This window comes from Lepus europaeus, chromosome 5 (genome assembly GCF_033115175.1).
Source record: "Lepus europaeus isolate LE1 chromosome 5, mLepTim1.pri, whole genome shotgun sequence".
NCBI lineage: Eukaryota > Metazoa > Chordata > Mammalia > Lagomorpha > Leporidae > Lepus > Lepus europaeus.
In genome coordinates, this window is record NC_084831.1 from 121,012,473 (window position 1) to 121,030,051 (window position 17,579).

At 41.4% G+C, this 17,579-nt stretch overlaps 1 protein-coding gene across 7 annotated transcripts in view; it reads right to left on the bottom strand.

Moving 5' to 3' along the window:
- ASH1L (ASH1 like histone lysine methyltransferase) overlaps positions 1–17,579 on the bottom strand; it is a 236,081-nt gene that overhangs the window by 124,770 nt on the left and 93,732 nt on the right. For 6 of the 7 annotated variants that reach the window (XM_062192444.1, XM_062192440.1, XM_062192439.1 and 3 more), the window contains one exon: positions 7,513–7,614. The exons of the other annotated variant lie outside the window; for it this stretch is intronic. In XM_062192444.1, the coding sequence (XP_062048428.1) occupies positions 7,513–7,614 (102 nt within the window). The remainder of the gene's footprint in view (positions 1–7,512; positions 7,615–17,579) is intronic. 7 annotated transcript variants of the gene reach the window in all.

Sequence of the window (17,579 nt, forward strand, 5' to 3'; positions counted from 1 at the left end):
CCGCAAATGGTGGAGTTAGAAATGTGCCAGGGGATTCCAACACAATTCCATCAAGATGGCATGTACCAATGCCATCGCACTAGTCCAAGTGATCAATTTCAGCTCACAATTGATAGCTCTGATAGGTCTCTAAGAGTCAAAGAGATCACACAAACAAGACAAGTATCTGCTAATACTAACTGATAGAATCAAAAAGGGAGAGAAAGATCCAACATGGGAAGTGGGATACACAGCAGACTCATAGGATGGCAGATGTCCTAAACAACACTCTGGCCTCAGAATCAGCCCTCAAGGCATTCAGATCTGGCTGAAGAGCCCATGGGAATATGGCAGGCATGGAAAGCCAAGATATCATGGAAAAAAAAAAAAGACCTAAATGAATGATCTCTGTGAGTGAGATCCCAGTGGAAAGAACGGGGCCATCAAAGAAGGAGGTACCCTTCTCCGAAGGGAGGAGAGAACCTCCACCTTGACTATGACCCTATCGGAATAAGATCAAAGTCAGCGAACTCTAAAGGCTTCCATAGCCCTGGCAACTCATGACTAGAGCCTAGGGAGATTACTGACGCCATGAACAGGAGTGTCAAATTGTTAAGTCAGCAACAGGAGTCACTGTGTACTTACACCCCATGTGGGATCTGTCCCTAATGTGTCATCTAAAGCCAAGTGATGCTATGACTGGTACTGAAACAGTATTTTTATACTTTGCGTTTCTGTGTGGGCACAGACTGATGAGGTCTTTTCTAATTATATACTGAAGTGATCTTCTGTATATAAAGAGAATTGGAAATGAAAAAAAAAAAAACAACCTGGTGTTAAAATGGAAATGGCATAGAAAATTAATTAATTTGAAAAAAAATTATGTAGGATCTCTGTCTTTAATGTGCTGTACATTGCTATTTAATGCTATAATTAGTAATCCAATGGTAGTTTTTTCACTTGATGTTGCTATATGGGCAAAATGTTGAAATCTTTACCTTATATATACTAAACTGATCTTCTGTATACAAAGAGAATTGAAAATGAATCTTTACATGAATGGAAGGGGAGAGGGAGCGGGAGGGGGGAGGGTTGCGGGCGGGAGGGAAGCTATGGGAGGGGGGAAGCCATTGTAACCCATGAGCTATACTTTGGAAATTTATATTCATTAAATAAAAGTTTAATAAAAAAAAAATAAAGTGTGAAAAAAAAGGTATTTATTCCAGTGTTTTCTATCTCAACTCTCTCTTTTTGAGACTTCAATGCCACGAATGATAACCTTCTTGATATTGTACCACAGGCCATTGAAATTTCATTCATTTTTTGGTGAGTTTTTTTTTTCCTCCTCTGTATTTCATTTTAGATAGCTTTTATTAGCATTTCTTCAAATTTAGTAATGTCTTCTTTGTAGTAGCTAATCAATTGTTATCCCACTCAGTGAAATTTCCATTTCAGATCCTGTATTTTTCAATGATAAAAGTTACAGCTGAGGGACTGGTGTTATAACGCTGCGTGCTGAGCCGCTGCCTGTGATGCTGGCATCACACGTAAGTGCTGGTTTGAGTCCCTGTTCCACTTGTGATCCAGCTCCCAGCCAATGGTCTCAGTCCATGCTGCTGTGCTTCAGACCCTGCTTCCTGCTAATGTGCACTCTGGGAGGAAGCAGATGACGGTTCAAGCACTTGTGTCCCTGCCACCCATTTGAGAGATTCAGACTGAAGGACAGGCTCCTTGCGTTGGGCAGAACTGTTGCAGGCATCCGGAGAGTGAACCAGTGGATGGAAGATTTCTGTCTCTCAAACAACATGAAAAATAATAATAATAATAATAATAATAATAATAATAATAAAGTTACTAAAGGTACAGGTGTTTAGCCTTACAGCTAAGATCCTTGCATCCCAAATTAGAGCACCTAAATTCAACACTCAGCTAAGCCTCCTGAATCCAGGGTCTTGCTAATGCAGATACTGGGAGGAGGTGATGAAAGCTCAAGTAATTGGGTCCCTGCCACCTACATGGGAGACCTGGACTGACTTCCTGGCTCTTGGCCTCAGTCTGGCCCAGTCCCAGACATCTGTGGGCAATGAATCAGCAGGTGGGAGTTTGCTTTCTCTTTGCCTCAAAAAAAGGGTGAAAAACAAACAAAAATATATGTAAACATTTAAATAGAATAATTTAAGCTACTTGTATTATTTGCAGTTCCAGTAGTGTTGCTCCAATGTAGCCTTCATTCCAGGTATATCTTTGCCTGCTGAGGCAGAATGTTTATGAGTCTTCATGATCACTCCTAGGACACCGTCTACATTGACAGCCAGAGTTCGAATGTTTTTGGCCACGTGTTAACTATGGTGATTTCTCTTTTCACAGTTTCCTGGGAAATGAGTTCTACTCCTTGTGAGCAGGGTCTACTACTCAGCAAAGATTTAATGTTACTCATTAAATGTGCCAAAATACCTTTGCAATCTTCTTTTTATTCTTTACAAATGTACTTGTTTCCCTTTCATCTGATACTCTATTTTCTATAAACTCATAATAATGGGAGAAGAGCAAAGCAGCAGTAACAATAAAAATTAACATTTACACGAACTGACTTAGTGGCTGGAGTTTCACACACATTTTTTAATTCTCATCATCAGTCTGCGAGGTAAACAGAAACAGCTTCAATGCATAGATAAGAAAGCTATGGCTTGAATAGTTTACATAACTTGCACAAGATTACATTGTTAGTAATGTGCAAACAAATGTTTTCAAAAAAACATCATAATGTTTTTTCTCCTCCTACTTAGAACGTCTTTAGCAATGGAATATAAAGGGCCTTTAAACCTTAATCTGAAGTTTATGAAAGTCTGCTCTGATTAACCTTAAAATGCTTCACTAAATATAGTAGTTGCTCAATAATGTAATTATAAAAGGACTGCCTCTGTCACCAGTGTAACAATATTTGCACACCACCTAAAGAAAGATGAAATGATTCTACAAAGCACTACTGTAGGGTTTTCTATCTTTTGGAAGTACAAATTACTGTGGATTTTTGCCTAACCATAAGATCTTCAGTGTTTATTCAAATCTCTGAGAAACCAAAAATAGCTGCATGCAGTGCCGGCATCCCATATGGCCAGCAGTTTAAGAGCTCCACTTCCGATCCAGCTCTCTGCTATGGCCTGGGAAAGCAGTAGAAGATGGCCCAAGTCTTTGGGCCCCTTCACCCGTGTGGGAGACCCAGAAGAAGCTCCTGGCTCCTGGCTTTGGATCAGTGCAGCTCTGGCCATTGCAGCCAATTGGGGAGTGAATCAGCGGATGGAAGATCTCTCTTCTGCCTCTCCTTCTTTGTGTAACTCTTTCAAATAAATAAATAAATAAATAAATAAATCTTTAAACTTCAAGAAATACTTGGATTTTACTCATCAATAATTTTGTTACTATACGCTCTTGGCAATAATAACAACTACAGCTGATAGTAAAGTTGTACTCTGTTAGCATAAGATAGCCATGATTTATTCCAAAATATCGAAATTAGTTCCAAGATGCGCCCTGAGTTTTGTCCAAAAATGTGAATTATTTTGGCTTCTAAAGCTGTTTATAAACCTCAGTTTACTAAACAGATGTTTCAGAAACACTTTATTCCTTTGAAGAAACCTAAAAGAGCAGGACATTATTCCAGTTATTTGCCTTTAAATTATAGAATAATGTCTTTTTATGTGGAATAAATGAGATTGCTAGGTCAACCAAGATTGAGGCTATGTTGATCAAAAGAACTGAAATGTTTATATTTATATTTAATAGAAGTTTGCTAGAGTATTTCCACTTGACATTGCAGTGTTAACTGGGACTACTACTGACCTCTGATGAATTTTTTTTAAGATTTATTTATTTATTTGAAAGTCAGAGTTACACAGAGAGAGGAGAGAGAGAAAGAGAGGGGTCTTCCATCTGTTGTTTCACTCCCCAATTGGCTGCAATGGCTGGAGCTGCGCTGTTCTGAAGCCAGGAGCCAGGAGCTTCTTCTGAGTCTCCCACGCAGGGGCCCAAGGACTTGGGCCATCTTGTACTGCTTTCCCAGGCAACAGCAGAGAGCTGGATCGGAAGTTGAGCAGCTGGGTCTCAAAGCAGTGCCCATATGGGATGCCGGCACTGCAGGTGGCAGCTTTATCCGTTATGCCATTGTACCGGCCCCTCTGATGGATTTTAATTTAAACTTTTTCTAGGTCTCACACACCATATATCTGCATGTAAGATAAAGGGTTAGCATGACCTTGTGGTTGGGAACTCTTTTGTTTCTGTGACTTCCAGAGCCAAAACTGAAACAAGGACTACCCTTTTCTGTGACAGATCTACTTCTATTTGTTCTTACACTGATAAGCATCACTTTGGAGTGGGCGATGGCGTCCAGATTTACGCATGGGAATCTGATGTGATCTTTTGTCCTGCTAGCATATTAGCCTTTGCTGTTGGTCTCTTGTACCTGGATGCATTCCAATTATCAGGCTTTCAGGCACCAAGGATCAATATGATGTCAGGTAATTCTAACACTTCATCTCTGCTGAATTGCTTTGACAGTTTCTGGTTTTCTATTTACTTCCTTCAAAGTTCACTCACGCCACAAGATATTCTTTCTAGTATTTGTAGGTTTTAAGCACCAAGACATTTGTTCTGAACATCTAATTTATAACATTATTGGAAATAAAGAGATCTAATTTGACTGTCACCTAAATTTTAAAATCTCCCTCTCTCTTTCAAGTGGCTTAACTTTTCTTATTTTATATCCTTAGATTTTTTTTTTTTCTTATCTTCCCAGTCATTTGACACTTTGTGTTCAAATCTTTCTTATCTGGTTGTGACATTTAATGTCCACTAGTCTTTTTTATTCTGTGGTTTCCCTATTTTTATGCTTCTATGACTCATACTATTTGATTTTTCCTATTTAAATCTCATTCACTGACATCTTTTCTTACATTTCTTTCTCAAGTGCTAATGTTTCTTAGGTTTCTTTCCCTCTTCTGATTTATACATTCACCATGAGCAATGTTATTCATGCCAAACTGAAGTTTACAAAACTACGTGTGTGTGCACACATACAAACATACAAACACAAGGCTGGAGCTGGGCAGATCCAAAGCCAAGAGCCAGGAGCTTCTTCAAGGTCTCCCATGTGGGAGCAGGGGCCCAAGCATGTAGGCCATGCTCCGCTGCTTTTCGAGGTGCATTAGCAGGGAGCTAGATTGGAAGTGGAGCAGTCAGGGCTCCCATCGCAGGTGGAGGCTTAACCTACTAAGCCACAGAGCAGGCCCCAATCCTTTAAAAATGTAAAAACCAGGGGCCGTCACGGTGGCATAGTGAGTAAAGCCGCTGGCTGCAGTGCCAGCATCCCATATAGGTGCCGGTTTGAGTCCCAGATATTCCAGTTCTGATTCAGCTCTCTGCTATGGCCTGGGAAAGCAGCAGAAGATGGCCCAAGTCCTTGGGCCTCTGTACCCACATGGGAGACCGGGAAGAAGCTCCTGGCTCCTAGCTTCAGATCAGTGGAGCTCAGCTATTGTGGCTATATGAGTGAACCAGTGGATGGAAGACTTCTCTCTCTCTGCCTTTCAAATAAATAAATAAATAAATATTTTTAAAAACTGTAAAAATCAGGGTGGATGTTTAGTTGATGACTAAGATGCCCATATCCCCTAATGGAATAGCTGGGTTTGACTTCTGGCTCTAACTCATAGCTCTAGTGTTCTGCTAATGCAGGCCTTTGGCAGGCTGTGGTAATGGTTCAAGTAACTGGATTCCTGCCACCACATGGCAGACCTAGACTGTGCTCCTCGCTCTGACCCAAGCCCAGTCCCAGCTGTTGCAGACATTTGGGGAGTTAAGCAACACTTGGGAATGCTCTCTCTCTCAAATTAAAAATTTTATTTAAATCAAAATAAAAAGTAAAAACCATTCTTAGCTTGCACTTTGGACTGTATACTTAGTTTCTTCTCCTGGGTCTAGGCTGACACCACTGAAACTATCACGGATTATTAAAAAGTTTAAAAGTCTCCCTAGGGACCAGTGTTATGGCATAGTAGGTAAAACTGCCTTCTGCAAGCCAGCATCCCATATGGGTGCTGGCAAAAGATCTGGCTGCTCCACTTCCAATCCAGTTCCCTGCTAATGCACCTGGGAAAGCAGAGGAAGTGGCCCAAGTCCTTCGCTACACCCATGTGAACGATCAAGAAGAAGCTCCCGGCTCTTGACTTTTGATTGGTCCAGCTCCAGCTGTTATGGATATCTGGGGAGTGAACCAGTGGAAGGAGGATCTCTTTCCTTCTCTAGCTCTTCCTCTCTCTATGTAACTCTGACTTTCAAATAAATAAATAAATATTTAAGAAAAAAAAAGTCCCCTAAAGTCATCTAAAAACAAAGGAGCATGAGAGATCACTGATGTTTGCATACCACTAAACCTTTGGTATGATGGTACAAATAAAGAGCTTCTAACTGAAGGTAATCAATAAAGAAATCTAACTACTACTACACTGATACAATTTGACAGTGAAATCTTGTACTGATGAAAGAAATATTCTATGAGCCATGTGAGCTCTCCTATTCAAAGACATAGAGTTGGAACCTTAAGAGAAGACATGTCAGTTCTTGGCATGCTTAAAGTTTCCCTAACCTCTCACCTGTGTTTAAGGCTCCATATATCACCACCAACTTTTCCAACCTTACATTAAAAAACTCTATTTTAACATTGGCTTTTTCATTTAGTTTCTTAAACTCACTATTCTCCCCTTTTATATATATTACTTTTACTCCCAATATCCCCTAATAACATCAATAAAGATTATCCCAATTCTTTAAGCCTACCTAAGAACATCATCGTCTTTTTAGGCTTTTTTTTGGGAGGTGCGGTTGGGGGAGAAACACAAACAAAGTACAGGAGCCCAAGTACTTGGGCCATCTTCCACTTTCCCAGGTGCATTAGCAGGGAGCTGGATCAGAAGAAAAGCAGTGGGGCCAGCTCTGTGGTGCAGTGGGTTAAAGCTCTGGCCTGAAGCGTTGGCATCCCATATGAGTGTCGGTTCTAGTTTTGGCTGCTCCTCTTCAGATCCAGCTCTCTGCTATGGCCTGGGAAAGCAGTGGAAGATGGCCCAAGTCCTTGGGTCTATGCACCCATGGGGGAGACCTAGAAGAAGCTCCTGGCTCCTGACTTTGGACTGGCTCAGCTCTGGCCATTGCAGCCATCTGGGGAGTGAACCAGCGGATGGAAGACCTCTCTCTCTGCCTCTACCTCTCTCTGTAACTCTTTCAAATAAAAAATAGATAAATAAATCTTAAAAAAAAAAAAGTACTTGAACTGGCACCCATATGGGATGCTGGTGTTAAAGGTGGTGGCTTTTTTGGTTACACCACAATGTCAGTCCCTCATATTGTTTCAATGTACATTGTTACTGATTCTCACATACCAAGACCACTTTTGTGTTTTTTATAACAGTATTATGTCATTCACAAGTAACAGATGGGAAACTGTCTTGAGAAAGTCTGAGAAAACAAAACAGCACTAGCCTGTTGAAGAAGTACTCTCAGATGAAGACCTCTTTCGGGCAGGGCTACAGTTTGTGCTTTCTGATGATCGCTGGGAGGGTTTATCTGAAGTTGACTGGGAACCTGGAAAGATAGAAAGACAGAAATCACAGGGAATTTTAAGTCTAAAAATAATGTCAAACCACTCTGTTTAGAGCTGTAAAAATATTTAGTTGCTGCCAATGCCAGTCCCTGTATTAATATATACAACTTGCAAGCTGAGAAGCCAGTGTTGTGGCCTAACAGGTTAAGCCATAGCCTGTGATGTCGGCATCCCATATTGGCGCCGGTTCATCTCTTGACTGTTCCACTTCCAGTCCAGTTCCCTGATAATGGTCTGGGAAATGCAGTGGAAGATGGCCCAAGTTTCTGGGCTCCTATTACCCACACAGGTGACCTGGATGAAGCTCCTGGCTTTGGTCTGGCCGTTGTAGCCATCTAGGGAGTAAAACCAGAAGATGGAAGATATTTCTCTCTCTCTGTAACTCTGATATTCAAATAAAATAATCTTTGAAAAAAGTAACTGGCAAGCTGACATTGAGAGGAAAATAAACAGAACAAATGTCATTAGATGTTGATGACAGAATTTCACAGGTCTTATACATTATATACAACTTCTCTTGTTACATTAACAAGAAAACTAGTTTCAGTGGAAGAAGGAACAGAATATGATTTGATTTTATGTATTATCACTATGAAATATTATAGATAAAAGTATTTGCAAGATTCATAAAATCTGTTCTTGATTACTGATTAAAGTTTATCATATAAAGAGGCAAAAAAGTTACAATGAAAATAGTTAGAAATAGCTGATATGAGTAAAGTAGGTCATCCTTAAGCATTTCATTTAATAGAATCAGAGCTAAAACTAAAAGGTCAAACTTTATATCTACGTTCTATCTAACTCACAGTATTCATTTCCTCATTCTGTTTTTCCTCTATAACAAATTCTGGAAGAAGATTCTATCACTTTATTCATAAAACACAAAAAATCCTCTTTAAAGCCATACAATTAAGGTACCTTGGCTATATACTAAACACTCATGATGAATACAAAGAAACTCGATTTGTTTTCAAAAGTCTCATAATTTTTAGCAATATCCTAACAACTGCTGAAAAACTGAACACATCTAATATATGAGTTTGTTTTCCTAAATAAAATATACTTGGTTTTCATACCCATTTCATTATAACCTAAAAAGTCACCTATTGAGAATATATGAAGAATATTCATGTTTGTAAAAAAAAAAAATGGTAGGACTCTTAAGTGTTCACTTTTAATTTGAAAAAAAATTAAAAACAAAAAGTCTTACATATAACTGTAGGCATAAAAGGTACAAGAAATCAAACAATTGAAGATGTGATTTAAAGGATCTGCCTTTAAATGACAGTTAACTCCTTAATGAAGAAGTGAATAATTCACTAAACACAACTTGGGGACAGAAGAAATAGATGGAGCCAAGTTTCTAATATTTACCTTTCTCTAAGAGAAACAATAGACTATGACTTTTGAATTAACTAAGTAGTTAAATCACGTCAGTGTAAATATTCTTTTAGTAGGTTACTGGCAGTTGTTCAGGTGGGATGTAAGACTGTGATGGCATTCAAGAACAACAAGTTAAGAGTATTTTTGGAAAATGATATGATAGTACATTCTACTTCTGAAACACAGTGATGACTGATGTACAGGAAGCAAGACTGTTTATGGTTGAATGTGAAAATCAGATACAAAGGGATTTTTAAAACCAACAGTGTAATGGAGTGTGGTTCACATAAGAATTCCACTAAAGAGCTAAATATCACAATGAAACATGTAAGATGCAAAAGCCCAGGCACCAGTGAAGACTTAAGTTCAGATATTAGTCCTGAAAACTTCACCATATAGTCTATCCATATACACAGCCAAGATGAAGACAACAGTGGGCAAGAAGCTTTAGACATCATTAAACTGTCTTAGTCACCATTCCAGTTGAATGGGTAAACAACTGTAGGTTAAGTTCCAGGAAAGAAGGAGTATGAGAGCACTTTTTATAAAGTCTTCTCTCTCAGTCGTAAACTAGCATCTACTGAGTATAGTTTACATGCTTGGTGTTATGCAAGACTTGTGAAGGTGGGGGGAGAGATGTAAGAAAATATTAGTCTCTGCCCTCGAGGAGCTTATTTAGTGCCAAGTGTGTCATCACATACTATATTTTAGATGGCATTTGTGCCATCCATTCTTGAGCTCTGTCTTCATTTTCTACACTATTTGGTAACGTTTCCCAAATTTCTTGAGAAAGTCTTGATGAAGGCTTCAACTATACCTTTGATCATCAGGATATCCTGAGAATCACCCTGCCTGGCCTCACCCACCTCAGGGTAAAAGAGGGTACAGGCACTTTCTTCAAAGCTCCTTCTTTTGGTGGCATCTGGAGCTGCAGAGGAGGCAGTGGGAGGTGGAATGGGGGTCAGATCCCCGGAGATCGTTATTGGCAGCATTGTACAGCAATTCCTGAGAAACTGAAACAATTGAGAGAGAGATGGCTTAGCTCACTTAGCTTCTGAGCCATTTTTCATTTCCTGAAAGTAATGGAGGCCAGCAGCCTATTCTTAGGACTTAACAAGAGACTGGAATAAAACTTCATTCAGGAAGATTCTCATTTTTCATTTTTAAAAATCTGTTTGAATTTCCTGTTCATACAGAGCAGAGCTGTTCTTAACAACATTCCATATATAAAGAGAATAAAGATACAGATCTTTATGGCTTGAAAATCATCAGCTCTAGAGGCTTATTTATTTAAAAACAGTCCTTAGAGGAGCAGTAAGAAGATGATGATATCTAAAAAAACACTATCTAAGAATGTAAAGCAACTACTTTTAAGACTGGAAAATGATGCTGTAATTTATGTGCAAGTAATAACCTGTTAAAGACATTTTTAAAAGTATGCTAAAATTAGACCAACCACAGAAAAAATATAGGAAATCTGCAAACATTATCTGCAATACTGCCAGAAATACACTGCTTTATAATTCTTATTACAGAGCTGGATGTCTAGGTAAGAACAAGATAATGTCCAGAGTAATAGCATGTCCATTTCAACAGAGACCAATATATCTGTATTTACCAATCTAAAACAGGGTGCAGTGTGTGATACAGTATTAAGTATATGGATTATGAAGTAAGGTATTCTGGGTTTGACACCTTGCTCTGTTACAAATTAAACTGTAGATCAAGTCAAATAAATGCGCCGAAACTTTGGTTTAATAAAGCACTGTAAACCACAGGGTTCCTTTTAGAATCAAAATGAACAGTGGGATGTAAAAATCATTTTTCAAAATTCAAAATGTTTTTATGAATGTTATTAACTATTATACATAAAAACTGTATCCTTCTGTTTATTATGGAAATTTTGGGCCCTAGATAACTTGTCAGTGACATGCTCAGGTTAACAATAAAATAAAAATAAAAGAGCAGAGATTTAAGCCTAGTTAGGGAGCAGGAACTAACATAATACCAAGCATTTATCTCAAACATGAAATGAATCCAATTAAGTACTACTAAGGTAGGTACCTCCAAGGCTGGTAGATAGATGTGGAATGTAACGATTCAAAATCTTTGAAGTGAATCTTCTGACTCTTCATCAAAACATTTCCAGTGTTGGGACTGTGTTCTGGTTTATAATCAAACCAGATGTGCCCAAGAGATGAGTCAGAACAGAGGGTGTCTGGTTCCTGTTTAGCTCTACACCAGGGGACAAAATAATTTTCTGTTCCCCTCTTTAGCTCTGGTTCTTCTAATTCATGGTTGTTTACTCAGGGGAATTACTGCTTTGTTGTCTCCATCATGTGATGAATGTTTACTCATATCTAAATAGCTGTCATTTCATTCCACCCAGAGGGTATGTGAGGACTCTTTCCACTCCTCAAAGGACAAGAGGTTTGTATGCAACTCAGTTTAAGAAAATCTAACCGTTTTGTAAAGAATACACATGGATAACAAATAATTTTAGAAAGCACAAAGTTCCCATCATTTCTTACTTCAATATACCACAAAGAATAATTAAGTACTTTGGAAATAAACAGGAAATATATATAGGAATTCCTTAGCTTATGAAATTACTGGGTAGAAACACTACTGGGTGTCTCATCACTCAAACGACAGCTTCAACAATATGTTTAGAGGTTGCATATAGGGCCGGCGCTGCAGCTCAATAGGCTAATCCTCCGGCTGTGGCGCCGGATTCTGTTCTGGTTGCCCCTCTTCCACGCCAGCTCTCTGCTGTGGCCCGGGAGTGCAGTGGAGGATGGCCCAGGTCCTTGGGCCCTGCACCCCATGGGAGACCAGGATAAGCACCTGGCTCCTGCCTGCGGATCAGCGCGGTGCGCCAGCCACAGCGCGCCGGCCATTGGAGGGCGAACCAACGGCAAAAGAAGACCTTTCTCTCTGTCTCTCTCTCTCACTGTCCACTCTGCCTGTCAAAAAAAAAAAAAAAAAGAAGAAGAAGAAGAAGTTGCATATGGAAAAATTGTGTAAACAGAAATAATACATTGCAAAATAAGATATATCTAAACAGAAGTAGACCTCAGCATGAGGTTACTAGAAGCAAATTATTTTTTCTTAAGTTCGGAATAAAGTCCTTCATGCAAACTAGAAGGTGGATCACTAGTATGGATAGAGAGTGAAAAACAGAATGTCACAAAGTAGAATATAGAGAATTAAGAATTAAAAATAGGGTTGGGTATATGAAGGAAACTCGGAAATAGATTTGATTTTAGACTCTTGATTTTATTTGGTCACTATTAGACGAACTTTTAAAGATAAGGACAAGTCTGGGGAAGTATCTGCGTCAAGCTAGGCAAAAAAGAAAAAATTTGACGTTATAGGAAAACCATGATGAAATCATGGGTAAGAATGTCAGAAAGTTGAAAAAGCAAAAAGAACATAACTGATTATATAGGAATAAGAACCTGAAAATATTCATATTATTTCTAAAAATGAGCAAAGACCGGGAAACTGTCTAAGGTTGATGTGTCTCAAAGAGTTTTTGATTGACCTCTACACAGGAGGACCTAAAATAAATCTGAGACAGGAATGTTGCTTTCACAGATGTCTCATTATGAGGACAAAGTCAAATGAGCTAAGATAATGGAATAAAGAGAGAACATTTCCACTGATAACAGTGTCAGTTGGGGTGGGAGAAAATCGTCACAAAGAAAACATAATAGAATAGAAGCAAATTAACTGATGCGTCAAACACCTATCTAGAACTTCTTTAGTCCAAATTTATTATCACAACATTTATAACTTAATGCAGTATGAATTTTGTTCATACCCAGTTTGGTGTTAAACACTAAAGACCCAAGTAACTGAGAAATGGTTTAAATGAGCAGAATGATTGATGTTTATAATGAAATACCTTTGAATAAGCCATGGAAAAACAGATTAAGTTGCTAGATTTGGAAGGATACTATACAGTAGTCAGTTCAAAGATGACTTAACTCCTATGTACTCTGTTTTCCTCTACCACCCCATTTCTTAAGTGCAGGGTTTCTTCTTGCACCCTGTCTACATCCTCAAGCAAGGGAATCACAATGAGACCACACAGTGCAACTGTCAAGTAGGTCAGCTACGGGGGCCAGCATCATGGCATAGCAGGTAAAGCTGTGGCCTGTTATGCCAACATTCCATATGATCGACTGCTCATGTCCCAGCTGCTCCACTTCTGATCCAGCTCCCTGCTAGTGGCCTGGCAAAGCAGTGAAAGATAGCCCAAGTGTTTGGGCCCCTGCCACCGACGTGTGAGACCTGTATGAAACTACTTCAGCAAGTCTCACCCCTGGCCACTACAGCCATTAAGGGAGTGAACGAGTGGATGGAAGATCTTTCTGTCTGTGCCCCTCTCTCTGTAACTGACTTTCAAATAAATAAATAAATCTTGAAAAGAAAAAAGTTCAGCTATTATAAGCCAAGCCTTTTTCCTGCTACATATCAAACTATACTTATCAGTGCCCCATGGGTTGGAGAAGTCAGTCATGTTTTGTCTGGTGGAATGACTTTCCCCTCTACCTCTTGGTTTTTACACCAATGCCTGGCTTACCCAGACCTACCAAGGCCCAAGAGTGGACAAGAATTACCAAAGGTCTGTCGAAGGTGCTCGCTCTCCACTGTGGATTTAATAACTCTTCACCTGGGTACAACAACTTGACCCTTAGGACTCTGCTCCACCAAGATACTGCATAATTTGTGGACACCAATAACCTCCAACCTGATTTAGTTATTCATCTGAAAGGTAGAGCCACAGACAGAGAGATCTTCTATCCACTGGTTCACTCCCTAAATGGCCGCAACAGCTGGAGCTGGGCTGATCCGAAGCCAGGAGCTTTCTCTGGGCCCCCTGCATGGCTGCAAGGGCCCAAGTATCCCAGCTATCCTCCACTGCTTTTCCAGGCCATAAGCAGAGAGCTGGATTGGAAGTGGATCAGTTGGGATGCAAACGGGCGCTCACATGGGATGCCAGAGCCACAGGTGGAGGCTCAGCCTACTATGCCACAGTGCCAGCCCCTACTAACCTGATCATAACAGCCTACATTATGCCCAGTCCTTTCTCAGGACTTCCTACCAAAACAAAGACAACTATCTATTATATGAATTTTAGCTGAAAAGGTACCGCTGTCCACCAAACACCAATCTGACCTGAAAGAAATGGGTCACTGGGAGCTGGCGCCGCGGCTCAGTAGGCTAATACTCCGCCTTGCGACGCCGGCACACCCGGTTCTAGTCCCGGTCGGGGCACCGATCCTGTCCCGGTTGCCCCTCTTCCAGGGCAGCTCTCTGCTGTGGCCAGGGAGTGCAGTGGAGGATGGCCCAAGTGCTTGGGCCCTGCACCCCATGGGAGACCAGGATAAGTATCTGGCTCCTACCATCGGATCAGCGCGGTGCGCCGGTCGCAGAGCGCCGGCTGTGGTAGCCATTGGAGGGTGAACCAACAGAAAAAAGGAAGACCTTTCTCTCTGTCTCTCTCTCACTGTCCACTCTGCCTGTCAAAAAAAAAAAAAGAAATGGGTCACTGGGCTGACCTTGGTGGGCAAAGGGTGGCCACTTGGTTAGCCTCTCCATGGGGAGGTTTTGCTTATGATGAAGCAACATCAAAATAAATAAATAAATAAATAAAAAACCCGTCACTTTGAATATAAGTGATCTGACCCTAACCACAGGATATGTTCTTAGTTGCATATTAGGCACCCTGGCAGGTATCGCTCTTGTCCCTGTCCTTGACTATCTGCTAACTGAACAAGATAGAGTATGTGGTATAACTAGCTAGAGCAAAACCTGCTATAGCTATATCAGCAACTCAGGCACAGTGGAATTAGATATCAAGACCAAGTTAAGGCTGGTGCCGTGGCTTAACAGGCTAATCCTCCGCCTTGCGGCGCCGGCACACTGAGTTCTAGTCCCGGTTGGGGCGCCGGATTCTGTCCCAGTTGCCCCTCTTCCAGGCCAGCTCTCTGCTGTGGCCCGGGAGAGCAGTGGAGGATGGTCCAAGTGCTTGGGCCCTGCACCCGCATGGGAGACCAGGAGAAGCACCTGGCGAGATGCGGCCGGCCACAGCGGCCACTGGAGAGTAAACCAACGGCAAAAGGAAGACCTTTCTCTCTGTCTCTCTCTCTCTCTCACTATCCACTCTGCTTGTCGAAAAAAGAAAAAAAAAAAAAAAGACCAAGTTAAATGGCTACTCTGCTCTGGACAAGGAGTGGCAACAGCTAACTTCATTAGGCAGATGGTAACCTAGAAATGACCATAGTGTATTTTCACAAAAGACTTAGTTTAATGTTTTTTTAAAATTTTATTTATTATTTATTTGACAGAGTTACATAGTGAGAGAGACAAAGGTCTTCCTTCCGTTGGTTCACCCCCAAATGGCTGCCACAGCCAGAGCTACGCCAATCCGAAGCCAGGAGCCAGATGCTTCTTCCGGGTCTCCCATGTGGGTGCAGGGGCCCAAGCACTTCCCGGGCCACAGCAGAGAGCTGGACTGGAAGAGGAGCAACCAGGACTAGAACCCGGCGCCCATATGGAATGCCGGAGCCACAAGGTGGAGGATTAACCAAGTGAGCCACAGCACCAGCCCCATCTTAGTTTACCGTTAATACAGCCAAGATATCAGGCCTTATTAGCATGTAGGATAGAGGTTTACAAAAACCCCAAAATAGGTCAACTGCTGAGCTTGCGTTACACACTGTGCACCACCTGCTAACTTTGAAACCTTCAGCAATTCTGTAATCTGTAACTACCCCATGCCTGTTACACAGTGCTCTCCAGTCATGGTTCCCAGAGCCTTGATGATATAATGTAACTCCCTTTCTCCTGTCTTAGATCTGCCCAGCACCACCCATCCTGTGACCCCTCTTTCACCCTTCCTTAGGTGCTGAGTCTGTTTAGATTGTACCTCCCAAATTTCTCAATCAATGAGGAACTGGAGGAAGGGACTTTTGCCTCCCAGGGATAAAAGGAGCTGAGTCTCTGAGGGAGGTACCTGCTTCCACCTGCTGGTCATTGCTTTAAAGACTGGGTATCAGGGCCAGCGCCGTGGCACAGTAGGTTAATCCTCCATCTGTGGTGCCAGCCTCCCATATGGATATCAGTTCTAGTCCCGGCTGCTCCACTTCCAATCCAGCTCTCTGCTATGGCCTGGGAAAGCAGTAGAAGATGCCCAAGTCCTTGGGCTCCTGCACCACCGTGGGAGACCGGGAAGAAGTACCTGGCTCCTGGCTTCAGATCTGCACAGCTCTGGCCATTGTGGTCACTTGGGGAGTGAACCAACGGACGGAAGACCTTTCTCTCTGTCTCTCCCTCTCGCTGTCTGTATCTCTATCACTCAAATAAATAAATAAAATCTTAAAAAAAAGACTGTGTATCAATAAAAGCCTTGCTTTCTGCTCCCTTCGTGCTTCTGAGCCCATCCCTTGGAGGGTAGGAGGTCCCAGGTGGGCTTATTTCCCAGAGTAAAGATGTCTTTCTAGGCATCATCTGGTTTCTACCCCTCTTAGGACCCTTAAAGACTGTAATCTTGCTATTGCTTTAGGCCCATGACTGTTAAACCTACTTGTTAATTTGTATTCTCTAGAAAACAGCAATACCATATCAAGATGATGGTCAAAGATTCCAACCACTGGTGAATGAGTAGGGACTCAACTCCTAGAAGTGCTCCACAGAATTCCATGCCCTGCAGGGGCAAGGACAATTTCATACAAAGTTACAGAAGATAGACCGGTGCAGGGAGCCGCTGACCCACCTGGAGGTCATTTCTACTGCCTCAAGGCCTACAGGATATAGTTGGGTTCTACTTGCTCTGAAGATAAGTACACCCCCTGACTAGCACAGATTTATACTGGTTGACCTTTAGCTCATCATAACGCTCATAATAATGTATTAGTATGCTAAATGACACAGCCACTGTAACAGGAAACATTGACCGCACAAGGAGCAAAAAGGGATGGTAGCTAGATACTGGGAAATTTCTTCCAACTTCCCTGAATAATCTTGAATATTCCTGTCCTTTATTAGAAGGTGTGTCTCATTTCACTGAAGAACCCATATAATGTTAAAATCCCTGTCTCTCCATCTCTCTATAACTTGTTTTTCAAATTGATAAAAATGAATGCTTTTTTAAAAAGATTTATTTACTTGAAAGTCAGAGTTACACAGAGAGAGGAGAGGCAAAGAGAGAGAGAGGTCTTCCATCTGCTGGTTTACTCCCCAATTGGCTGCAACGGCCGGAGCTGTGCCGATGTGAAGCCAGGAGCCAGGAGCTTCTTCAGGGTCTCCTATGTGGATGCAGGGGCCCAAGGACTTGGGCCATCTTCTACTGCTTTTTCAGGCCAGAGCAGAGAGCTGAATTGGAAGTGGAGCAGCCGGGACTCGAACTGGCGCCCACATGGGATGTTGGTACAGCAGGCGGCAGCTTTACCTGCTACACCACAGCGCTGGCCCCTAAATGAATCTTTTTAAAAAAGTATATGGTGGCCAGTGCCGCGGCTCACTAGGCTAATCCTCTGCCTGCGGTGGCAGC